The sequence below is a fragment of the Hesperophylax consimilis genome, chromosome 10 (assembly GCF_061612785.1).
Source record: "Hesperophylax consimilis isolate HC1 chromosome 10, BYU_Hcon_1.0, whole genome shotgun sequence".
Taxonomy (NCBI): Eukaryota; Metazoa; Arthropoda; class Insecta; order Trichoptera; family Limnephilidae; genus Hesperophylax; species Hesperophylax consimilis.
In genome coordinates, this window is record NC_142845.1 from 27,835,240 (window position 1) to 27,863,047 (window position 27,808).

The window sequence follows — 27,808 nt, forward strand, 5'->3', positions numbered from 1 at the left end:
GCGCAGCGATGGAAGCGTGGGTTTCCGTTGCGTTTGACAAGTGTATTTCCAAAGCATCTTTTTCCATAGAAATCGTGTGGATTATATTTAATTCAGATATCTTAATGAGTTGCTTACGTAGCGTACATCGATCCAGTGTATTTCTACCTTTATTATTGCAACGTCTGTCTCATAACATAAGTTGGGCATGTAAGATATAATGAACTCTACATAATACATATCGCACATTGTTTTTATTCATATAAAAATGCTGTCGTGCTCGGCTGCAGTATTTTATAAATATATTTTTTTAAATTCCTGCTTTTAAATTATGGCGGAAGGATGAGCTTATTGGACGAGTGGGTGTTCACTTGCCTTCAGACCCAAATACAGAGGGTTCAATCTCCAAACCACGCCAACGCAATAGCAGTTATAGTTCCTTGACCATGAAAAGATCTTTAATATTGTACAAAATATACATTGAAATTTCTAATACTCTGGCCAAATAATTCACATAACGTGGGCGGATTCTAATAAAAAAATTAACGATAAATCTTTGTGTACATCTCTTTTTTTACCTAAGCCACACCTAGTTTTGACTAAATCTTGTTTTTGTATCATTTTTTTATTGGCATAAGAAAAACGTACATATCAATTATCTACTAAACAGGCTTCTCTATAATAAGCCTGCAAGAAGAACGAGTATTGGCAAGCCCAAATTTAGGTGGCTTTAGGTATTTTTAGTGACACCTACTACTTCACCTCAGAACTTCAAACTATTCCTTAATGGGATGCCATGGTTCTATTGCAACTTTCCTTTCTCATTATCTGGAGCTATAAGATTATGGCATCATCAATTGGATATTTTGTGAGGCTGAAGGTAGAGGAGAGGGGAAGGAGGTGAGAAAGAGGAAGGTGGGAATGTATCTGGCAATTCAGGTCATCAAACATAGCAAAGGTAATATCAAACAACGTTTCAAATCTGAATGGCGTTCTTTCACCAGAGTGATTCTGAGAATATCATCAACTCTGTAACGTTCCGCAAATATGCAATGTATTTTTATTTTTTAGATTCTATGATTGTACGACAGATTAAATATCCATTTACAGCAGGTACAATATTTCTAATTTCAAAATTCTTAAAATTTTGTAAAATATAAATAGATACATTTTTTTTAGATTTTCATGCTCTGCTGTGTTAGAACATCTGTTTTTCCGTGTGGTATCTTGAACGTGGAGTCGTGGCGATGACTACGGCTGAAGTTTTCAAGCAGAAACTACGCAAATAAAATTATTAATTAAAAATAAACTTAAAACGTCCTATTCTTTGTTTAAATTCTTCTCTACTTTTTCACAAGCTTCGCAATATTTTAGTTCATACTTTCTATAAGAATAAGTAACCCTTTCTTTGTCATGTCAACACAAAGAATCCATCTTATCTTTCAACTCTCTCCCATATCAACTCCATTCTTCACTGCCATTAATAATTAGTTTCGCGCATACGTAAATCTTAAACACACACAATATAACATAAACTCATACAATTATTCATAAAACTCATCAAGAATGTTTTCACTTTTCATTACATGTCAACAAAGTTTTATAACAAGCAATAATAACATATCCCCCGCTACTTTTCGGTAGTTAATCTTAATTAAAGTATGACTTAAGTGTGCGTTTGACTTGTCTCAATTATAATTCTATGTAACTTTGATGTCGTTGTTTTATAGTGGATACTTGATACAGGGGTGAACTGGAAATAAGCGTCGACAAATGTTTAAAAATCTATGCTCAGCAACTACGTGCATCTCCCTTTAACATGTGCATTCCTCCACCCAATTACCTGTCCCTGTCTGACAGTGTAGATTACCTATATCCAGTTATATTGCAATACTTTATTTATACATTTCCAGTCTGTTAAGAAAACTTGTGGAGTGAACCTGTTCCTTAATTCGAGTAACTTGCAGTGATGATAAAAAATCAAGTCCATACCTAATATATATCTAAAACACCAAAGGGTAAGTGAGAATACTTTCCAATTCTAACTGTTAACTACAATAATTTATGATGGATTATTAAATAATATTACCCAGACATTAATATTATTTTATATAATGAAGTACAATTTAACAATTTTCGGGAGGATGAAAAACTTCTAAATTGTTTCAATCTGTTTATGGTTTTTCGAGGTTGCGTCTATGCATTGTGTAGGAAAACTCGTAGCATAAATGAAAACTGGTGGCTCTGCATCACATTTGAAATCGTTTTCGAGTAAATCGAGTTAGAAATTTTTTCGTCAAATTTGAGTTAATTCCATCGCTGAGGTGTATATTAAAAAAAATCTAGCTTTCTCATAACCATCATTTCAAATTATGGAGAAAAGGAAGGTGACTTTAATAAGTAATTTTTTTTAAATGGGAAAATTTCATATTTCAATGGAAGATTAAAGTTCAGACTTAGAAGAGATGTGATGTTGAAGAAGAGGGGAGGCATCTTTAGATAAGGCTTGTTAGAAGATAGGATATTTGTTTAGAAAGGTACAACCAAAACAAATCTGATATAAGGTTCCCATTTCTAGACCGTAGAAAATATAATCTGGGGAGTCAAGCACGTGAATGTTAAAAAGGTGAGCATGATCGGAACAATGTCCAATTCTCATTCGAATAAGTGAAGAAATTACTTTTATGGAAAAATAGGGGAACGGTTGAAACCACGATTTTGATGGGATAGTATTGAAGCATAACAGGCTCCCTTAAATTAACTAGCTATGTGCCATTTTATGTTTTAAAAAATATATATATTTTTTTTTTGGTATTCTTAATGTGTTGTTGATTTACCAATTTCCTTATTGTACTGTCAGTTTTCCAACACCATGTATACTAAACCGCATTTCAAAGGTGTGCATCTTCCGCTTCGTTTTTTGTTCTCAGATGTATATCTGTACATGTAGGTATTTAATAAGCAGTGGCCCTTAGAATAGCAAACAATTAAAATGATATTAAAAACAATAGAATAAATTTCTTGCCGAAGCGAAATTTTTCAATATTATTTTTGGTAACGAACTCATAAACTCATATATTCAGTTGATCACAATAATAATTAGCGGAAGATGATAATAAAATTGCAATTTTCATATATGCAATGCTTAAATTATTATTCATACCCGATCTTGAAAAACTATACACAGCCGGCCTTTGTTCATGGAGCAATGCGCGCCGTTGATAATAAATTCCAATATTAATATGCTACATACTTTAATTGTCTGATGGGGAGAGTTTAAAAAACCTAACTTAGGGTGTTAAATATTTATTCATATCAAATAAAACCCTTGTTTAATTTTGGACTGCTGAATATTTTGCACAATCACTAAATCCGCTCCTGGCTATTGCCTGAAAGCTATGGGAACTAGTTTGGTGAGAGGTGTTTTCATAATAAAACTCCGGCAAGGTTTACAATAAAGGAATGCTATCAACGCAAATCCTTGTATAAAGGAAGAGGAGAGTAAACAGCATCGACACGGGTCCTTAGCAGAATAATGCAATTATTCGTGACCTTATAGTGCAATACTTCGGGTCTGTCACATATATTTTAAGGTGACCGGATAAATCATCACAATGATAATTCATCATATCTTTAAAAAGTTATATAAATTCATGGAAAGTGATGAAACAAAAACTTTATTAATTGGGTTAAGTAGGTTAGGTTAGGTAAGGTAAAAAAAAAAATTTCATTGTTTCTAATGACTTTATATCACCTTTTAAAAGTGTGTAGAGTTGTCACTGTGTTGATTTATCGTGGAACCATATGTTAAAACCCGTATATTTTTTAACTTTATTATTACATTACAACTAATTGAATTATTGTTATTCCGGCCTCCGTGGTTGAGTGGTTATGTTCTTCAGCTATGAATCCGAAGGTTGCGGGTTCAAATCATTTAAATTTATTTGATTAATTTGTTTTACTTAAAAAAATATATACTTTTTTAAAATGACATGTGGTATATTTGCGGCACGTTCATAAATGCTTGAAATGACTTTAGAAATGCTTGGTGACCAGATCTGAATAGCCAGATACTTTCCTCTTCCCATCTTTTTCCCCCTAATTTCCTTCCGCCTCACAACATATTTCAATTGGAGTTGCAATAGTCTCACTTGCTCTAGCTGGTTAGGATCAGTTGCGACTCTTGTATATACATATTTTTTAAACAAGTATAATTTTCTGTTCTTACTATTGCAAGGATGGCGGTGACAAGTTATTTTGGAGATTTTATTCAAAAGCAGGTTTCTTCTTCAGGTGAAATGCAAAAAGGATTTTTTTTTAAATACAAGTGTACGTCGGGATGTACAGCAAAAACAACGCATCGCGGTCGTAATAATAGGCTCCTTGGTTATGGACCTGGATGTTTCCCTTTTAAAATATAATTTAGAGTACTAGTTCATCAATCTAAGCAGGAAGATACACTCAGTATCGTCCTAGTAGAAATCATCATTTAAAATCGAAAAATTGATTGAGATGTGTTGAGAAATGTTCAGTTCACCTACTTTCCTGTTCTCCAACCTTTTACATTCATCTTTTAGCCCCACAACTGTATCATATGAGTGGTATCACAAAATTATATATGTTCATACTCGGGCCTATTTAACCATTAGATCAATTTTTGGAGATATTTCTCCCATACGTCAAATACTCTTCTTTTTGGGAGACATTTCTTTTAGCCTGAAACGGGCTCATAAAATTCATTCTATATAATTTTGTAATGCGGTGAAACATAGAATTTAAACGGTATTAGAAAAAGAGAAAACAAGGGCTTTCAGTTTACATGCAAAAGTTTACAATAGAGATTTCAATTTTTTTAAATAATTCTATGAATAAACACTTCATCATTTGAAAAGTATATGTAATTTTTGTTAATAAATATTTCTATATAAAACCAAAAAAAAAAACATGTGTCAATAACTTTTACCTTTGTCTAATTAAATATGTTTTTAGTTTTATGCAAAGTGGTATTTATAGTTTACACGATACAAATCATCGGTAAGCGACTTTTATCAATAGTTACGTAAAATATATATATTTTTTAATTGCATATGTCGATTTTTAAAACAAAATCTGAAAGAGTAATTCATCTGCATCAAACAGTATTTTATCGAATCGAATGTAATACGAAAATATTTCCCGCACAATCAGCATTTTGACAGTTCGCGTAAGAAAAATAAATTGCGAGATATCGGATGCTCCTGGGGTTAAAGTTATAATTCACCTATTTCTTATTATATTTCACAATATAGCCAAAATACTCCAAGCTTTCACCCTTTTCCCTTTTTCACTTCCCCCATCGTTCAGCCTTACCAAATTTCCCGTGGCAGTCGCACAGTTCTAACGATTCCGGTGTTTAGTACTTAAATCTGGATAAAAATTATGTCATTCAATTAAAAATATTCTTGCGCATACTTTGCTGTTTCATTATTTTTGCTACATAACCAATAATTCAACTTAATTCCTCATAACAAGTAAGCATTCCGCTAGGTCAGTTTTGCGGACTGAATCGAAAGTGAAATCTTAGCTGAGCCGGTCTCCACCTGTCAGGTAAGTACCTATATAATTCAAAGGTATGGTCGGAACCGCACACTGCACACTGCATATTGCAACATCGAGTGTGTGCATTCGTTAGAACTAAAATATGTGGATGCAGCTGCAAAAATATTAAATGAAAAATTCAAAAAAAATTCCTTGTTCACGATTTTCTTGAGTTAATTATAATCGAACAATTTGTATAGTACTGTTTTTTCACCCCAAGGCGCGAATTTATCTAAATGATTTTTTTTTGGCCCAAAGTATGTTTAAAAAAAACTGAAGCAGGCTGTTTTCAAATACCTTAGTGGTTAATATGAAGAAAGTTCTTTCATCGTTCATTAATGGTGCAATGAACCTAAATCACATTCGTATAGTGAATTCAATAAATCAAAAATCTTTTAATTTCATTAATAAGCTAAATTAAAAAATTAACTAAAATATAACGCAAAAAATTAAATCACCTTCTAATATATTGAAGAGATGTAGTTTTCATCGTAAAAATAAACTATCTAAATACATATTTTCCTTTGTAATTCCATCTACAGTTAGTCAAGATATAGGGTTTTAAACAGGACTTAACCCAAATCCTTGCGGAATCATTTTTTACTAACTAAGACTAAATACACTCATTAACGAAATCTCTTTTGTATTATAATATTTTGTCTTCATATTATTATTTTTCTAGTGTTTTAAAAAAACCGAATCATTTCTCATCAGAAATATTCAGATTTCCGCAGTCTTCATATTTACAAAATGTTTCCATACATTGCGAAAGGTACAAACCAACAAATCTATTTTCCACAAAGGGGTATGAATGCCATTTCCTCTTCATTTTCTTTCACACATCGCACATGCAAGTGCTTCTTTCCCATGGTTCTTAAATCTTACGCAATAATTTTCCTAATCATACGTACATTTTACGCTTTATCATCCGGCGGAAAACAGCCATCAATCAACATCCTCATGATTACATTTTGTTTGGGCAACGCACACCTTCTATAGCGTTATCTATCGACCCATCAACGTTGTCCAAATTTTTAGGAGAGGTCCGAATTCTATCTTATAACCATTTTTTTGCAATTTTATGTCTTTCAGAAATTGGGTAAGGTTAAGAAGTTGAGGAAAGTTGGAGGGGAATAGATGTAAAACAGAAAATGTTGTAGTTTCTAGTTAATCATATCTAGTCACTAAACATGGATTGAATTATTTCGATCCTAATGGTGGCATCTCACCAGGGCCGTAGATCACACTAAGAACCTAAAAGAGGGGAGACGAAGAGATGCAGAAGTGGAAGGTTAGTACGTAGCTATTAGGTTAGTACAGATCTAGTTAAATGAGAAAGTTTAAGCCATTTCAAACAAAATTTCGATCCTGAATCGTGAAAGTATCTACAACTTTGGGATGAGGTTCAAATACACAATATTTGAATGCATAAAAAAACACTATATTGATAAACCTACATATTAATTACCATATTTTTATTGTTCTCTCCTGGTTTTGAACCGAAAACATCTTGTTACAGAGTCCAGCAGTTTATCTTTGTGCAATCATTTCTCTGAACTATGCACCTGTCAGTTTATATTACTTCTATTCCAGTTATTTGTCGGTAAACCATTATTCATAACGCACTAAACTTCGTGTTACAACAATTTCCTTTGGTCTTCAAACCACTGCACTGCTTTCAATCTACTTTCATCCTTTCCTATTCTACTTTCTAGACAAGCCGGTTTATTTTAAATTACAATATTTGTGTATGTGCGTATATTTATAGAGCATGTCCAATGATATTATTAATAAAACGATTCGGTTGAATCGATAATTATCAATTCATTTTAATGACATATAATTATACGAATTCAATGATTTCCGGTAATTTTAAATATGGCCCTCCCTCAAATAATATTTTTTTTAACTTTGATTTATTTGATTTGGCTTATATGAAGCTACTGTCAATGCAGTACTTATTTTGATTAAAAATAACTCTAGTGAATCCAGCATAAATTTTGTAGAACCATCGCTTCCGATCTAGAACTTTCTATGGCAAGACGAATGGGAGATACCTAATTTTAATTTTCCCAATCTAAGATGAGCGTACGATACATACATTAAGCATTAATTACGACTAGAGAAAGATGTTGCTATTATTTTTTCGAATGAGTACTTATTGCTAATTTTCTCAATCAAAACTGAGCGAGCGATGGATAAGTTAAGCAAAAAGTACGGTTAGAGAAAGATTTTACAACTAATTTCTTCGACTGAATAATCGTACTTGTGGTGTACATTGCAAGAACGGTTTCTGAAAATAAAATTCCACAATTATACCCAATTGTTAAGTTTATATCAAGAACGATATACATATTTTCATATACTTGTCAAGAAAAGGGAAGTACTAAAGATACTAATTTCGGTTGTTAAGTTCGTGAGTAAGTAAGTAATGTGTAAATATTCTTGCGAAGTGCGTTACATTTTCCAAATTAAATGAACTTTTAATTTTAAAAATTGGAACTACATACTTATATCAGAATGGCTATAAAGTAGGTACCAAAATTATTTTAAGAATTGATAATTCTTTATTTAAAATGCTTTTAAGTTTTTTTGTTCAAATGCAACAGATGTAGATAGATTTCGTAATTTTTCATGTTTACCTTCATTCGAAAGGTAAATATCTTTTTTGAAAGACAATGATCGTGAGACAATTTTGTTTTTAAGGTAATGCACCACGTCGTGTAATATTTTGAATCGAGCTGCTATCAATAACACACCTTACGTAGACGGCGATAAGGCTTAAATTCCCACTTACACCATCCACCTGTTTTGATTTATGCAAGAAAAAAACATGGCCAAAAAGTGCCTTTTATTTTATTTTGTGGATGTTCATGCACAAATAATTAAATGTTTTTCGATCATTTTATAAATAACTTAATTCGCCACATAATACAATAAAATCATAACCGAAAATGGGTTCGTAAGTGATAGATTTTGAACTTTAAAGCAGTTTTCATAGGCCTATCCATTATTTTTTTCTGGGCTTATAAAAAGACTTATCTAAAAAATACTCGATTATTTCAAAGGCCAGGATGTATTCTACTCGCAGTATTTAATTAAAGCATCTGAAACATTTCTAGGCGACTAAATTTTCAAACCAAAAACACATGATTTTTCATTACTACGTAGTGCATCGCCTTAAATAATTACTTTCACATCTACAAATCGTAAATTATAATATCCTGTGATTATTCACGAGTTTGTTATATTTATTATATGTCATGCGTGTTAACTCACTAACGTATATGGAGAAAAATGATTACGGATGATTTATTAAAGTTCTGTTAAACATAAGATTGTATGCCCATTTCCTAGTAAAATATTAGTCATTCAGAATATATCTGAACACGCGATAACGCAGGAGGCCTTGTCCTAATAATTATAATGGGCGAAATGAGAAAATATTATAATTTTTAACTCATGTCTCCGACTTCCCCATAACATATGAAACGTTAAAACGATTAATTTTACCAGATTTTTAATAAATTAACAATATTTTAAATCAGTAAGTTTTCTCCGTGTAGCACCAATAAATTTTATTATCAACATCTTATCAATCTCAACCTTGAAAGGTCTCTAGATTTACATCCATAAATAAACATTTCATTAAAGTAGGTACTGATTTTTAAATTAAATTGATACTTATTTAACAGTCATGCATAGGAATCCATTACCATGGACCGCAAACCCCCGATGCTCATTTGGTATTTCGCTTGAGCACTACCTTTCCTTTAGTTCTGATCATATCTCTGGTTCTTGTTAGCGTTAGAATTCCTGGCTTGGCTTCACCGCAACTGTACGTTACCATTACAAATGACTATGAGAAAACTGTGATCTCTACGTCTTCCGAGTGAATGGGCATTATATCAACAGTATCGTGGGAAATAATGGAATTCTGAAATCGTCAAATATTGACCAATATAAGACTCAACCATAGATGTAATGTAATATAACTAAGATAATTTGAGAGCAATCAGCTTTGTTAGAGGTAATTATCGCAGATCACAACTATGATTGAGTCATTCATCTTCCGTTTATTGTAATTACTTTAGTACTTTATTACGCAAACACTAAATAGTTAGAGGAGTGTGAAATGTTGGTTGGTTAGTTGGTTTGAGAGTGTAATGGGCGGTGTGGTAAGGAAATAATGATTCCAGCGTTTTTTTACTTAATGGATAGATTAAATAGTTTTGATTAATTATTGGTATTTGTTGGATCCAAAAAGACAAGAGCTTCAGGTGAACATGAAAGTGGAATGTTAATAAATTTAAACGAGACGAAATGAAATGGTGATTGCTGGAATTGGGTGATAGTATGTGTAGGAATGAACAAGGTATGGGAAAGAAGGAAAACAGGATGACCAATCACTTACCAAGAAGGAGCACACAACACCATCACAATATAGTGAGTTCTACCGCGATACCTAGAGGTAATTATCGTCACAACAAAACGAATGAGTACATTAAATTATATTTATTTTTCGGAATAACTTTATTGAGTAAAACCTCAAATTGTAATATTTAAATATTGAAGACAATATTAGTGATTTCTAAACGAAAATCTGAAACAGAAAAATCAGAAAAGGAAACGGTCACATCTGGGACTCGAACCCAGGACCCTTGTCTTTCCGGGACAGTGCTCTACCAACTGAGCTAATGGGACCCTATTCCCCTCGGTCACTTTTAACTGTATCATACTTCGAATAAGAACTACTAACATTATCTTCATTTTTTCACCGCACATTTTTATTGGCAACTATCTTTATGTATGATCGCAAGATTCAACCCGAACTAAATGCAATCCAGACAGCGTCTTTTTAGATAAACCTATCTTATTTTTTATTTTTTAATGTGCGACATCTAATTTGCCAATAAAAATGTGCGGTGAAAAAATGAAGACAATGTTAGTAGTTCTTATTCGAAGTATGATACAGTTAAAAGTGACCGAGGGGAATAGGGTCCCATTAGCTCAGTTGGTAGAGCACTGTCCCGGAAAGACAAGGGTCCTGGGTTCGAGTCCCAGATGTGACCGTTTCCTTTTCTGATTTTTCTGTTTCAGATTTTCGTTTAGAAATCACTAATATTGTCTTCAACATTAAATTATATTAAAGCACTTCAAAGATGGTCAATTATGGACACTAAAAATACCAACAACTTGCTTGCAAGGTAGTCCCGATCCATTCCCAATACTTTTGATGTTTTCAAAACAAAAGCACTCGAATTTGCACTATGTTCTTACCAATGTTCCAAATTTCAAATACTTTTCCCGCAAAGTGATGGTTAGGGATAGGTAGGAACTGGATAATTTACATCCGGGTAGGAACTAAACATATTCTCATTTCAAAACAAAACATTATTTGATGCAATGATTTGTTTTATTTGAGTCTTTGAATGGTATGGACTGCCTTTTACTGCCAATTGCGGTTTTTTTAGATGACAACTGTGAACGTTTGTTATAATAATTTATATTCGCGGCAAGATCGGCGATACAAAACTTCACTTAGGATAGATAGTAAAGCGATAGCTATAATAAAATTAGAAAATACTTTTATGCGCGTAGATATTTTATTTTGATTACCGCACTAGAAACCCAATTGACGGCCTCGGTGGTTGGATGGTTATGATCCTTTGCTACGATTAGGAAGTCGCGGGTTCAAACTGTTATAAATTATCTGTTTACTTAAAATAATATAATAGTAATAATTGAATAAGTTTTATTACGTCGTTCAAACGAAAATTTGAAACAGAAAAGCAGAAAACGATTCGTTCGTATCTAGGAATCGAACCCAGAACCTCCTCCTTGCCGGGTGTTTTCTCGACCACCGAGCTAATTCGACCTTTCTTATTTCTTAGTCGATGTATGATACAGTCAAATATGACCGAAGGGGGTAGGGTTAAGTTAGCTCAGTGGTAAAGCAAACCCTCGGCAAGGCACGTTAATATTGGGCGCTAATATTGTCTCCACTTGACATATTTAATGCTTTGTTTAATTTTCCATATATTGCGCCATTGTACCATTTTTATACGTAGATAAAAATAGTGATGTTAGGTCACGGCAGTTTGTAACAATGGGATGGCTAATAGCCCTTTTGTTTTGAATCTATTATCTGCTTATACAATTTTAAATATTGATGTAAGTTTAATTTACCTGATCGTGCTGCCATGACGACCAGACATGCAATGAGTAGCCATTTCGTTAATCCTCTCTGAAAAAAGAAAACATTGTTTTTAGCTATTAACACTTCGTCACGCACATCTTATCAATTACAAAAGATTATTAATTTACCATACATATTCATCATTTCATTAACATATTAAAAAGGATATCTACAATCTCTATGATTTACAAAACAACACCCACCGACACATTATGTATTTTATAGGTAATACTTTTAAATAATTTGAACACAGTCTGTCAATAACTTTGAAATAAAAAAAAAATATTTAGTGGATATGAATTTGGCATGGTGATCCGCTAAAAAAATTTAAATGTGTTAAGGAAAGAGTGTCGTAAAATAGTGACAAAGGTATGAATTCAGTAAGTTAATTGTATAACTTTATTACGTTTCTGTCATGTCTGTATTACACATTCAGGTGGCTAATTCGTCAATTCAAAATATCATAGATACATAATAATAATTATAGGTACTGTCGTCAAGGTATTTTTATGTGTGTGACCCACATTCGAATAATTTGGGCACACTTGTGACATGCGAACATAACAACAGCGACACAACATAATGGTGTGTGGTTCATTTTATACCGACTGAATATTAATTAAATTCAATCTAAATTTAAAAATTTAAATGTTCGTTTGTTCAAAATCTTAAATCTCCGAAAGTTTTTCATCGATTTCTTTGAAATTTTGACACAGCGTTGCATTCGAATACTTGTGTGTTTTTATATACCTGTATTATATAGATGTTACCTGTGACAGGTAAAAACAAGCGCTTTTGAAAAACAGCGCCGTCTGTTGGATAAACGTGCTTTTTTTTAAATATTTCTTCGTCTATTTGACGTAAAGGCAACAGATCCACAGATACAGATAATACAGATAATAGAGCCACAGCAACGGGGCGGGGTACAGCTACTATTAAAAATTGATATTCATATGTTTTGAACTAAATCAATATTATATTACGTCTAGGGGGTATTTCACTATGTCGGGCTAAATATCTGAATAGCTATCCGTTGGCTGGCTTTAAAGTTCAGAATAACTTCGTTATTCAACGGCGACCGTTTCACCATTGTTTCGAACTTCCGGATAGATAACACTCGAAATAGTCTGGCAACATCGCAAAATGTTTGCAGTTTCTCCATCTACTGCCACGGCTGTCATGCGTCACAGTCCGCACACCGCGAAGTGTGCATTTTTTTGGTTATGTTATGTTGATTATCAGGTCATTTTAGATAGATTCGTGTCGAATTAATACATTGTTTCTTATTTTGAACACAATCAAATAATTCAGGATGGATCATACAAGCATTCAAATTCATTCAACAAAATTCGACTCATTTCTCAGCTGTCAAACTCGGAATGTTTTGACGCCATCTTTGATTCGAGGAATAGCGCCTAACGTGAAGTTCGAGCACTGATTAGTCAAATCGAACTTTAACCCGAGCGTTAGCGTTATTCAGATATAGTGAAAACGAAAAAATGACTAATCCGCGGATTAGTGCTTAGTCAGAACATAATCAGAGATAGTGAAATACCCCCTAAGTCTACGCACACGGAGGAAATAATAGTGCATATTTATATTATTTTATCTTGCGTTTTTGAATTGAGTCCACCTGTATTAAACGTTTTCTATGACTTTGTTTCAGAATTATATAGTTTTACTATTAAGTTGTATTATAGGATAGGTAGGTAGGATGTTTGTCTGGTTCACAGTAGGAAGGAATGAGTTAGGTTAGGTTATATTCATCGAGGTTAGGTTATCAACTCGGGTTAACTTAATTTTTATATTATGATAGCTGTATCCAAAGAAATGAAATTCAAAGTGTTCTGGTAAGTCCGTCGGCATAACAATGGTTTGTTACAATAATTACATCAGGTTGTCGACCTTTGCAGCATTACTTAATAGGCATTACATGGGGAATGGTGGGATGCGTCATGCATAATTATTAAACATGTAGACACCTTGCTTTAATATTAGCTGCACAGCAGTCTGAATGCATTGCCGATGCTGTGTCAAGAAAATTCTCTAGACCAGGGACGTTTAAACTGGATATTGGGAGATTTAAAAAAATATTTTCTTATTGTGTATGTAAACATAAATAATAAATATTAATGATAGGGATTTGGATATTTTTATAGCACCTTTTTTATAAAACATTACCACAAAGGCGGTGTACCTACCTACAAACATTAATTCCTAGGCTTTATCTTGTATTTAACTATTTTTTTTTTAAATTTCTTTATTGGATTAAATAGGTACAGTTATAATGTATACATATTACAAAGTTATTTTTTTTTTAAATATCAGAAAGAGTAAAGTAACACACCTTTTCTTTGAGCAAACGCTCGTGTTAAAAAGGTGGAGAAACGTAATTAATCACTATTTTAACAATGTTATTATTTAAACAAAGAAAAATAAAACACAATTTACAGATGATTGTTGTAAAAAAAATAATAGAAAAAAGGAGGAGAGAAGAAAAGAAGAAAGCAGAAAAAAGGATATCTAATATTATTTTAGAGAATTATGATTATAAAATCAATTTCATTTACTTGTCGCTCATTATTCTATGTGTCATATCAACAATGAATATTCGTTTTTTTCTGTAGAATAGGTAATATTTATTAATGTTTTGTTTATGAAAGTTTTGCTGTCTGAATCATTATAAATAAACTTTTATTAATAGAAATATAAATATTCCCGGGTTATGAAAATCCCTACTGCTATTATATTTTAAAATTATTATTAATATCAACAAGTTGATAATGTTGCCTGTGCATGATGGAGAACTTAACAAGTAGAAGAATTGAAGCGAGTGTGTACCCGACGCACTTTTCAACTCGGCTACTAACTTGTCATCGCATTTTTTTTAACTTCTAACTGGATTCTAATCTTACTTACCTGCAATATTTTCACAGGGACACAAAATTTTTATCTAGCATCTAAGTATGAGCCCATTTCTACTGTAAATATATATCAGTTACATTACACGTTATACACTCACGTATAAAAAATGCCAAGTTCATTGTCGAAAGATAATGATATAATAATTCCTGTTTAATTATGAAGGTTAAAATTACAAAAAAATCACTAAACATAGAAGTAATATCAGACGTGAAAGTATAAGTGAAACTTTATTTTTCATAATTAATTCTTCGTAATTGAAGGTTGACTTTTGACATAGTAACCAACCAAACGCACACCGCCGCCCGCCTTTGTTTCTACCTACATCTATTCTATGCTGTTTGGGCATAGATTGACGACAATTGGCACGCTATCATGCAATTATATTATTAATGGTCCAAACCAAAAATACTTATAGAATCTTTAAAGGATCTGGTAAGATTATTACTTAATATAAAACTGTAAATTTGTTTGCTACATTTCGGTTCCAGTTCAAGATGGTGGACGAGTTAAATACTACCCAGTAGTTCTTTGAACAGTGGACCGCGCGTCCAAAAATAAAAAAGAATACGTTACTAATATTCTCTTATTCAATAAAACAAAAACAAAATTTCCTCTGAATCATAAGATTTGTAAGTAGGTACTCACTTGAATATCTACTTATTTAATTAAAAACCAAATATTTAATGTATTACTTTGTTTATTATTTCAAAAATAGAATTATTCAATTGTGCAAAGAACCTCACATGACAATTCTTTTTTCAAAATTTCTTCGGGTATGTAAGAACCATAATATTTAAAATTTGAATAAGACATTTCAAATAAACACGCCGATTTCTCATTTAGAAAAATAATCTTTACTGAACCAAAATTGTCGAGTTCAAACAGGACACAACTTAGGAGATTGCTGCGACTGTTGGGTTTGGGAAGCATCAATAGATGTAGAAAATGTCAAGAGGAAGAAAAAAACATCTGCAATGCCCTCTCAGATACATGTGGACTTAGAGCAATTTAGCAGAGGGCATTGTCAAAAATAACCAATGGTTACTTTGGTAAACTTCATAGGCTCTGAATTATACTATTAAAGAAAAGAGGTGAAACATATGAGATATTAAGTGGCATATGTGTTTGCGGATGCTATGCAGACTGTCTCCGTATGAGTTAATAGTAATAATAATAATTTTAAAACTGTTACATTCGTGAAATTCAACGTGGCCCTATTTTTGGGACATGTAGTCATGACGAATATCCCGTATTTTGTATTCTTTGGTAAGTCATAACAGTAACAATATTGAATGGCTTTGTTTAACTGATTAAAGCGTCTTCCAGTCAGCCACTTCCGTCTTTTAAGTATTGTCGAGTCTCAATCAGTAATCATAATCAATACGGTTAAGGTAGCCGAATTAATATTACATACCGCCATTTCCTAGTTAAATGTGATAGGAACTTGCTAACAAAACAATGGTACTTTTTGCTAAAAAATATTTTTTTAATTGACTGTCTAGCTTGCCCGAGACATATTATTTATTGAAGATTATTGTAAAATATGGATTAAATAATATGTCAGCTCCTCTTACTGTTTCACAGTTAAACGGATATTTCAAATATAAATGGCTCGTGATCAAAATGATTTTGCCAGCTAATGATAGTAGTTTTAGTCTAAGATTTATAAAACTTGACAAATGTATATTGTATATACCAAAAAACAGTTAACTTTCAAAACGTCAGAGCTCACTGTTCGAGATTTTTGCTATACAGTTATGGTTTATCATTATTCGTTCCAATGGTCGTTGTATAACCATATATCCAAGATATATCATAAATAACTTCACGCCCGTTCAATGATAATATGATGATATTATTAATATTAGAAGAAAATTGACTGATTTAATATGTTTACACAATTTAATTCGCAGTTATCTTATACTAAGAATATTAAATTTAGTAATAGAAATGTTATTTCTAAGAAATATTGAAATAAATGTTAACAATTCCTATTGTTTTGGACGCCATAGAATGTTTCACCAAAATACATTCAAAAATAATTTTGTCTATTTTAACCCTCTGTCCCAAATGTGTCGACTATACAAATAGTTAGAGTGTGCTGAAGTGGACATTTTCGTCGATAATAAAAAATGTTCTGCTGTTGCAAAAATAATTGCTTCTCTAAATATTACTTGTGTCTCTATTTTTGTCTCTTTGTATTATTTGACATTTGGTGAGCTTTATATAATTTTGCATTTTTATTTTTTTTAATCTTTTTTTATATATATGAAAAATATTTTATATGAAAAATAATTTATCCTATGTCTGGGTTGATTTTTTGGATGTATATACCTACCTATTTGTGTATTAGTAGAGTTTTTATAACTGGATTGTTCTCACGCAAGTAAGAACGTTTATAAAATGTCATTTAAATACATTATGTTTGCACTGCGTTCGAATCGAACTCAAACTCAAAGTAAATGCATTCACCACTACGCTATGGAGGTCGTCTTGGAGCAAAATGATTTTATTGGTTCTTACATTGCAAGCTAAAGAAATAGGTCAACATTCATTATCAACATTCTGACCTTAAAGCAAAAAAGTTAAATGACAACTTTTTATGAAAGCGTTTTTTTACGCATTCTTCGGGCCTTGTGCAATAGTATTCATGGTGCAAATATGAGATTAAAAAAAGCAATTTTATTTTGATTCGGTCTTAAAACACTGGCGAAATTTCAACCACATACACGATACACGTATTAACTTGCAAACAATACTTACAGAAAACAACTCGGATGTGTAAACTAAAATTATTTATAGGTATTAATGTTTCATCCATTAATTTACTCTTTTATGTGCCATAATAATACAGGACCATCAGGAACAGGGGCAGATACAGGACCATGTGTTTCTTAGTCTAAAAATATGTATTCATGAAACAAAACTGTACTTTTTCTGATATTATTTTATCTCTGTACAAACCGAAGAAACTCTTTGAGATTTTTTTAAAAAAGATTTATAATGATGTCTTCTTTATTTTTAATAATTATGCTTAATTTAGGATATTTAAATAGCTAATTCTTGTCAAAAACTAAGGAAAAGCTACCGTTGATTGTATTTATATGAATCAGTAATATACGACGCGACAAACGACAAAATTTAATTTTCCTTGTGAATTAGTGAATTAGTAACTTCCCGAGGTAATCATTTAGAAACATCTGAGATTTTAGTAAAAAAAATGATCAGAATTAATTAAAATAAACCCCACGGAAAGACCAATTGTTTAGGTTTGTTAAGGCAAATTCGACCGTAGGTCCGTCCAATACACCCTGGCTGCGCGTCGCATATTTTAGTATACGCCTTCTTCACTTACGTCGTTAAGTTTCCCACTTTATTTAAGGGTGTTGTATCGTCTTGTACTTATTTTCGCACGGATATTTACTCAACAGATGTACCTATCAACTTAGTAATGTAATGTAGGAATCAACAATAATGTATTTTATTATTCAACCTACAAGATAAACACACCTATTATGTGTTCTGGTACACTATCCCCGTTTCGCTAGACTAATTTATTCCAAAAATCCTAGACCATAAAATCACATGTATCAAATGCAACAGTGTTACCAAATGAATTGCGTGTGGGGCTTTCTTTCAGTCAGTGAGTAGGAACCGCAGTAAGTTGCTCCACATAATGAATTATATTGGTGGTAAATTATTGTTCATATTAAATATATCCATAAAACATTCATAACATTTTTCTTTAGGTAAAGCTATTTGTATCCATTTTTGACTGCCTCCGTGGACGAGGGGTAAAGTGCTCGACTACGAATCTGAAAGTCGCGGGTTCGAATCCCGAAGTGCGCAAGTAAATTCAGTCTCACTAGTTTCGATTGGCAGGGAGTAGATGGGAAATTATTCAATAATAAAATTTATTATAAGCGATTGGTAACAAGATATTAAAATTACAAATTTATCATCATACCAACCCCTATTTTTCTTCATTCAATTTTTACCGGTCTGCGATAGTAAATAAATAAAATTGCTACATTCATTTCAATGAGCACACGCTTGTTTTGATTTATATTTATGGCAAACACTTTCTTTACATCAAATCGTATCCATAATTAATTGAAACCAAAGAATTTCATCTAAATATTGCCTACACATCAACACGTCAAAATAACAGATAGTTCCACCTGCTAGATCTCTCCAAACGATCACACCTTTTTACAGATTTGATCAATTATGTATTTCTTCAGGGCTAGTGAATCAGCACCTGGGCCCGGCGAATCCCCTCAGGCTACAGTTGTAACCATGATAGACTCCTCCTTCGTTATGTATATTCAAGTATTACGTACGTGTTTGTACGGCAAATAAATTAAAAAAGAAATCGGCGTTATATAACGCTATAAATACCCAGTGGGATTTAAAAGAAACCAGTAAACGACGATGAGTAATTATAGTTTTAGAGCCGATTGAGGCTCTTAATGTCTGCTTGTTCCATTGAAGCTAATTTTGATTATGGTGTTTTCAAAATATCTGTTATTCAATGAGAAAAACATAGGGTTTGATCACAAATGCTTAGTAAAATATTGGTACCCTTTTGGTACAAATTTTGGGTACTCTACATAAATTTCAAGTAATTATTAAATTCCTAAAAATTGCAGAGGTAATCTTAACAAATGTGAGAGCCGCAAGAAAAATACATTATTTATGATTGTAAATTTCATTCTCGGTCTATCTTTTGCTCTAACAACAGTGTTAAATCATTTTTACTTATAGGTAGGTACAATATCGTTTAACCAATGATTTCGCTTTTTCTCGTGTAAGTTCAAAATAACATATTCAGACCTTTCGTTAATTTATTTTATAGTTGAAGTCCGATGAAATGCCCGGACTTTACACAGAGTTTTTTAAAATCAGATGCAAACCTTTGATTTGAAGGTCAAGCGGGCAAAATTTCATCAATCTCGGAATTAAGCTGTAGATTTGTAGAAATAGTAAAAAAAGCTGCCTTCGACAGACACTTTAAAAAAAATATATTTTAATTAGATAGATTTACGGTAAAGTATTTTTAAATATTCTTAACAATACATTTTAACTAAAAAAGATTGCATAAAAGTAACATATTTACATACTTATACAATCTTATATAATCTTATATATACTTATATAATCCAAATATACAATGATGCTTTAAAAACAAAATATAAACCGTGTGAAATACTTTTTGTAAGCTTTTTCAGTGCTATTAAAAATATCTGCTATTTCTGCATATTAGTTACTTAGAATTTATGAACGAATTGGTATTTACATTATTGTTACAGTGAAAGATATTTTTAGTGCGCGTGACTATATTAGGAACATGAAATAAAATCAGTTGCAAATTAACATCTTTACCGACTGTCACATCCCTTTACACAAGGATTTAAAATTGATATCAGATCTAGAAGCATTCTCCAGGTCGGTAAGCCTAATCATTTTTTTTAAAAAAAAGCAAAAATTCACAAGTTACGAATAATATTTATAAGCGGAAAACGTTGCTTGTGGCAATTATGAAGAACTAAGCTGACATGGTTTTGAACCACTCTTCGGTTATTTCCGCTTGCGATTCCATCTACAGTATTATTAATATATACGAAGCACCGAAAATACTACGAATATGAGTATGAATTGTGTTAAACAGGAAATAAACTCTGTTTCCTCATTAACTATGATACTTAAATACCATTTATAAGTCAAATAGTTAAACAGTATTGTTATTAAGTTGATCAATATCGGCATCGTTAAAAACTGAACAGAAATACACGCATCTGAAGAAAGGCGGTCTTTGGATCTCGTGATTTCCTCATACCTTCTATGGCTCCTACACCTAGACAAGTTGCTGGTGCTCGTTTACGTGAAACAATCTCTGTTTTATTATAAAACGTATTTGTGTATCTATTGCACACGATGGCATGAACATCGAGTGTAGACAATAAAGGGTAAAGGTAGAAAAGTTATGTACGATAATCATATTTAAATCATGGAAAAACGGTAAATTGATCTAAATTTTTTCCGTAATTGTAAATTATTTTCAACATTATAAAAATTCTATATGGTTTTTTTATGTTTGGAAAGGAATAGTGTAGAGTGTGTAGGGAAATAAAATAAGTATTTTTTATCTAGCAAGTACGAAAATGCTCTCTATTTTTTTTTAAATTATTCTTAACAAGCTTACTTTGCAGATCTGAGTTTATTGATATATTTATTTGTAGACTTTTAGTCAAATCTAAACATTACAACAATTGGAAAACTTTACGCGGTGATTAATAAGCGTTAGTAATTTCAGACTTTTTACTCGGAAATCAATAAGTGATTGATAATACACATAAATGCAATTTGATTTTAATTTAAAGTACCTATCTGGAAGTAATATAAATAGGTGGTTTGTAATTGTCTTCACTACAGTTTGATAATGCTTTTGGAAGGCAAAACAGCCCTCAGGTGTAGAAGTAATTACACAGCGGAACTTGTTTAAAAAAAAACTGTTTATCAATGAAATAATAATATTATGGAATACATTTTTTAAATGCTCCGTGAGTATACACCTAAAGGGTTTATCTCAAACTAAATACTTTGTTTGTACAATCAAGGCAGATATATGTGATTAATTTAGAGCGATAGCTGGATGTTTCTGAAGTTATCTTCAAACATTAACGAAGAAAGAGCCATAAGTAGCTATGATTGTGTGGAATACATTAAGAACAGGATAATTTTCCCACAAATGAAACTTTATTCATAAATAAATAAATATTATGTACCTTCAAATAACATCAGCGTGCATTGACTAACAGTACCTACTTACTTCAGATCGTGTAACTGATTATTACGTGATATATTCCAAATCAAAATAAATAGCTTTGTAGAAATGCACTATCAAAAACATTAGTTTAAGGAGATGAACTACGTAGCAATGCAAAATAATGTTTTTTTGGTTAGTGTTATTTGATAGCTTAGAATTTTTTTAGATGTTTTAAATAAATACTGCGAGTAGAAAACATTTTGGCCTTTAAAGTAATGAAGTGTTTTTTGATTGAAATCTTTTTATAAGCCCAAAAAAAAATTTTATCAGGCCTATAAAAACTGCTTTAAAGTTTAAAATCTCCTACTTACAAACCCATTTTCGGTTATGGTTTTGTTGTACGATTGTGATCCCGAAACTAAAAGTATACTTTTCAATTCTTTAGAATAGTTTTATCGTCACAAACAGACCCAGATTTCAGAAATACTAGAATTTTCAACCTAAAACTTTACTTCAAACTATTCACAAATCGAGTAACGCCGGGTACACGTAAGCTAGTTAGTTATGAAATGTTTTACTATTCAAATATTTTGAAGGGACTACTTTAAGACGTTATAAATAGTATTTCAAATTCTAAATTCAATTAGATGATGGTGTGTGTATATTTAGAAAAAAATTATACATTGAAATTTGTCAGTCTTATATTAAATCATAACTACATATATGTATCATAAATAAACTTCTTATTATTTCGGTGCGACTAATAGAGGAGTGCATGTTGAAACCAAATGAATACATTGAATAGCTTCGGGGATCAGATGAACGCCCTTGAAAAGTTGATACACAACATTCATACAAGTAATAAGTTGTTAAATAATATGAGTACTTCATTTTATTGTTGAAGTACTTGTTGGCAATTTGACTGTATCTAATAGTAAGAATATCTTAGTAATCATTATACAAAATGTCAGGGCAATATTGATGATTAAATAATCAGTATAAATCATAATATTTTTGAAAGAGATATGCTTTATTATGATAGTTATTGTTTAATTGGCGATTTATAAAGGTAGCCACGAAATAATTATAATCATCTATTCTTGGAATCATATATTATGTAACAATATTTCAATTCAAGTAGGGACATCTTGTAAAATGAAAACATTAAGCTCCTGTAGCGTAGTGGATTGCGCATTAGACAATTCGTCAGAAGTTTAAGAGTTTGAATTCCTTGCAGTGCTAAGATACATATTTACTAGAATCTTTCAAGTAATTCATTAGTATTTCCAACCTGTATGTAGATACTGTAGATTTTTATAATAACAAACCTCAAAATAATAGGATAGAATCGATACGAGAATAGATTATGCAGTATTTTGACTAAAAGTCACCACAACTCTAAGGAGGTCATCTTTTAAAAATAATTAACATTAATTCATCCATTGAGAAGAAAACAAAGCGATTATTAATGAGTTAGTACTCACAATGAATCGAGTTGTTATTAGATTATTTAAAAATAAAACGGAACGGGGTCATCCATACCTTTAAATTACCAAGAATTTCATTGGAGAGTAATTTTTTACTATTACAAGTCAATTAATTTCTTTTGAATTTCTTAGAAAAATGTCTAGGTTAAATTACATCTCTTATTTACCACACGTCTATTTCACAATACAGATACATCATTTTTATGGTCCGTCATTTAACACTGATAAAATTAGTGTTTAACCAGTTTTAACTTGGTATGTTCTGTTAATTTCCCTGATAATTGATTGAAATATGCCGTGATTGCAACATTTCAGAATTCCCAGACGTATAAAATAAATTAACTCAATAAATGACCGGTCGGTGGCTGAGTTCACATCGCGTTTGGGTCCCACCCAGGCGTACTGTGTTCAATTCCTTGGCTGACTAAGTCCTCCATCTCAACACAAGCAATATTTTTTGAATAAAATTTTCACTTTACGGTACTTAAAAGAGCTTATATTAAATTGTATTATATCTAGGCTTAGATTTTTTCAACCAGAGCTCACAAATATTACGAAATAATAGAAAGAAAGTCTAATTAGATATATTTTATCAATCGAGTCATATTTATTCCGTCAATAAAGTTTTACCTTTTAACAGCTCAACTTAATAAATATTCCTTTTTCGTTTTAGCATTCCATTTGGTCTTCTCGAGATTAAAAATATTCCGATGGCTGAAATTAATTTTGATGTCTGTCTACTACACCAAAATACAGGTTTTGTTCAGACTTTGATGTTTTGACTACTTATAAAAACTGCAACTGCCGGGACGTAGTTTTATATGAAGAAGACGACCTTGTATCCAATCCTTGCAAATAGCAACTCCAACTATAAAATAAAAGGCTTTAGTTTCAGTTTAATCTCACTTATGTTAAACTATAAGTAGTAGCTTGATAAGTGTATAATTAATTTAATTATTTATCTTTCTTTTAATACTGTTTAGCTTATTTGAATTGCCGGATGTATCCAAATTAAAAGAAAAAAATCTGGTTCATTCAAATTTAAAAGCAGCCGATTGAATTTTTTTTTTAACTTTCTTCAGGAAATGATATGTAAAACTGTTTAAGTAGGTACCATTTTTGGTTCTAAAACATTGCAAAGAATTTTGGGTTATAAAGTTATTGCTATGTTATTAAGTACGAAATCAATTGAAAATTTATGCCATGTGGGTGGCTAATTAAGGTACATAATAAATTCGTTAAATGATTTTGATGTTTGTTTTTATGAAATCGTTAATTTTAATATTTTGAAAAAGCGAGTGAAAGGTATTTTAGTGTGGTATTCCTTGGTGAAAGGTGAACTTCATTTTAACTTTGTTCTAGAGGCGGAGAAGCAGAGTGTCAATCGAAAAATAGACTATGATATGTTAATAATACATATTTCTAATGCGTATTGAATATTAAATAAACAACAATGTATATACCTATATTATATATGTATTTTTTTTTTGATAATGGCTTCAAAAGCCGAAACAGTTGTCACATTAAAAACTGTAAAAATAACAAAAATACTTGCAGAACTTAATAATTATTATAATATTAATAAATTTGATTTATTTTAAATTTATTTAAAAAATTAAATGGAGTTCTACGAATTAAACACCAAAACAATAAATAGACAATTTATATAATTAATTTACCGGTACTCACATATCCTGAAGCTGGTAATACAACATTGTTTAATTTAAGATTATTTATCTAGTTATTTACACATATAACTAATTAATGTTTTTTTTCTTTTGAAAGATCTTTTACTCCTAAAAGTTTTTAAATTACTAATTTCAACCTTGGTCCATTGTTTATAAGTAGATTTAAAAGTAAACAATGATAGCAGTACCTTATACGTTCGTTTCATATTTTTGAGAAGTCATTGCCCAAATAACCTTTTAAGAAGAGCCGCCACTGCTTTGTTCACATTTGTACTTCTTTATTGAGTAGATAAATGACGAGATGTCATACAAAATTAACGAATTTTAGTAACCAGATCTCAATAGGTACAATATTACCTTAAAAAGGGTACCCCGAGAAAAGGGTCTTCTGTGTAGCATTTATCACACTAAATCACGTCATAAATAATTGCTGGATTTATTCAATAATAATAATTGTGGATAACAAACCTTAATTTCTCGGTTAACAGAAATTAAATTGACAGTAAAATTAATAATTAGATATTATATTATACTTAATACGATCTGATGGCTGATGATTTCACTCTTAAAATCATCATATTTCGTAATGACAGTTGTCTAGAGGTGATTTAACCTCACATAAAAGCTCTCATCAAAACCCAGTGCCTTCATAACACTTTTTTCTAATCATGGTAACATTGAGCAGTAATTTTCTATCAATTGAATAATTATTTAACCGACTGCAGCCAGGTTTTATAAGCATACTAATTTATACTTAAAACCTGCTGCCGGGGTGTGAAAATTTCAACGGTTCTTTTTTAAAATAACAGAGAGCGCCACTTCTGTTTATAACAATCCTAAACTGTACAGTCATTATATTGTAAATCAGATGATCGTATTCCTTTGAGAAATTATTTCAACGCGCGGTCAAGCTAGCAAACGACTGAGATTGTGACGCGGATATTTGCGCAGCAGTGTCAATTAATCAGCAACCTAATGAAAACTCCTATTCCACTTTCATAAACGGACTTAAATAAATATCTAAGTAGTCAAATGATCGTTTTGCGTGTTTTTATTTACTGAATTCATTCACATTACGCAGTTTCTCTCCCATAAGTGACGGTGTGTCAATCGCTAAATTATTCCGGGTTTTGAAACGATTTACTCCTTTGGCCTCTGTTGCTCTGGTATGCCGACATTCACAAACAGGTGTGTTATAGAGTCTTGTTGCTGAGATCAACGGTTGACTTAAAAAACAATCATAAAACCAACCAAACAATGATGATTAAGCGTGATTGGATACTTTCACCAGCAAGTGATTGTTGATATTGCCATTTATTTTTTCTATCTGTTTTGTGGGAACGGCCAAAAAATGCATTAAAACATATATTTATATGAGCCTTTTAAATTCTTACATTTTAAAAGTACCTACCTTGTTATTTTAGACGGTTTTCTGTCAGTTGTTTATGAATCAAAATGCAGAAGTTTATTTTTGCGGTCGAATAACATTTATAAAGGCAACTTGAAATTACTGATTTTTTGCTTTAAATCAGAGTGTCTCAAATAAAGTCGTTTATTACTTTTTGTAATACTTTTTTTTATGTAGATGAAATTTATTGTAATGTTAATGAGTTAATAACAACATTAATATGTGGTTTTCAATATCTCCAAAAATGACCATGAGATAAAAATTTTGCTATCCAGCTTTCAAAGAGAACTTAGGTATAACTTGTGCAATGGTGTCTCGTGACGAGACAAACTTCAGTATATCAATTCATAATTCAATGGCAGTGCTACAACGTATGTGTCAAAAATTTTTCGGCCGGTCGCAAAAATTAACATTTTGACGAATAACATCTTCGGTATTTATCAAAAATTCAAAAAGTTCTATCGTCAACATGCTCTAATTAATATGATAAATGAAATTTAGCTGTCAGAAGCTATGCAATTGGGACACACCAAAGTTTAGGTAAATATAGTATTTTATAGATAGTACCTAGAGTCCACTTAATTGTACTAAGCGTGGTAGAAGCAAGACGGAATGCTGACTTATTAAAATTATACTTTCCAAAGTGTAGATTTGTCAAATCAAGGAGTTAATGTGAAATTTTTTTTCAAGAATATATAGAAGGTTCTTCGTTGGGCAGAAAATTATGTTTCTGCTTTTCAACTTCGTGGAATATTGTTCATAATTTTAATGCTTGAATTGCCAACAACCTGTTTGGTGAAGCATGTTGTCTTTTTAGCATTCGAGAAGAAAACAATTCAATATCAAGTAAATGTTCAGAGGGTTGTTAACAATTTGTAACCTTTAGAGGTGTGTGATTAGTTTCAGTAAAAAAATGTAAGCTTCGAAAAGGAGAAGGAAAGTTGACTGTGGGTATTTTTTTAATGTGAAACCGTACAAGAGTCCCAACTGCTCCCAATTGTCTGGAGCGTGTGACTATGGCATCCCCAATCGGAGTATGTTGTGAGGCTGAAGATAGTGGGGAGGGGAAGGAGATGGGGAAGAGGGTGGTGGGGAAGTACTTGGCTGTTCAGATCTGGTCACCAAACACGGCCAAAGCCACTTCAAGCAACGTTTCAATTCTGAATGGAGTACCTTCTACTCTGGAATCAGCCGCAAGCTTACTATATTATTATTTTAATAAATAATTTATTCAAAAAATTAATCAAATAGAATTTACTTGCGCACGCCGGGATTAGAACCCGTGACCTTCAGATTACTAGTCAAGAGTCTTATCTTTTGACTCCGTGGTCTCTATTCAGAATATTTAGAAAAAGGAGATAAAAAACTTTTCGGAGTCACTGCTTTAAATTTGAGTAAAACCTTCTGCAATTTGAAGGATTTTTATTTAAACATTTTTAAATCATTTTACCTCGATTGAATGCCAACAGAATTTTCTTGCTCTTGTAATGTAATTCGTTGATAAATCAATATTTTTTTATTCACACTAGACTACAATGAATTATTATTTTCAATAAATTATGAAATTTACTTTGAAAGTTTATCAATGCAACGAAACTGTATTAAATTATATACATTAACTCGCCTTTTTTAATGATAGCATAAATTTGGCGCTGCATTTGTAAACAGTAATTTCTCCGTACTTAGAACTATGATTACATCTCTCCGGCACCATGATTACTAGTTTTAACAATAAAGGTGCTCACGCAAATATTCTTTAAAAATTTCCACATCAAC

The 27,808-nt window shown here is 31.5% G+C and overlaps 1 protein-coding gene across 1 annotated transcript in view; it reads right to left on the reverse strand.

The window, feature by feature from the left end:
• The window catches only part of LOC149420564 (uncharacterized), a 197,920-nt gene that overhangs the window by 130,384 nt on the left and 39,728 nt on the right, over positions 1 to 27,808 (reverse strand). The window contains exon 2 of the mRNA XM_089636802.1: positions 11,746 to 11,803. Coding sequence (XP_089492928.1) covers positions 11,746 to 11,803 — 58 coding nt within the window. The remainder of the gene's footprint in view (positions 1 to 11,745; positions 11,804 to 27,808) is intronic.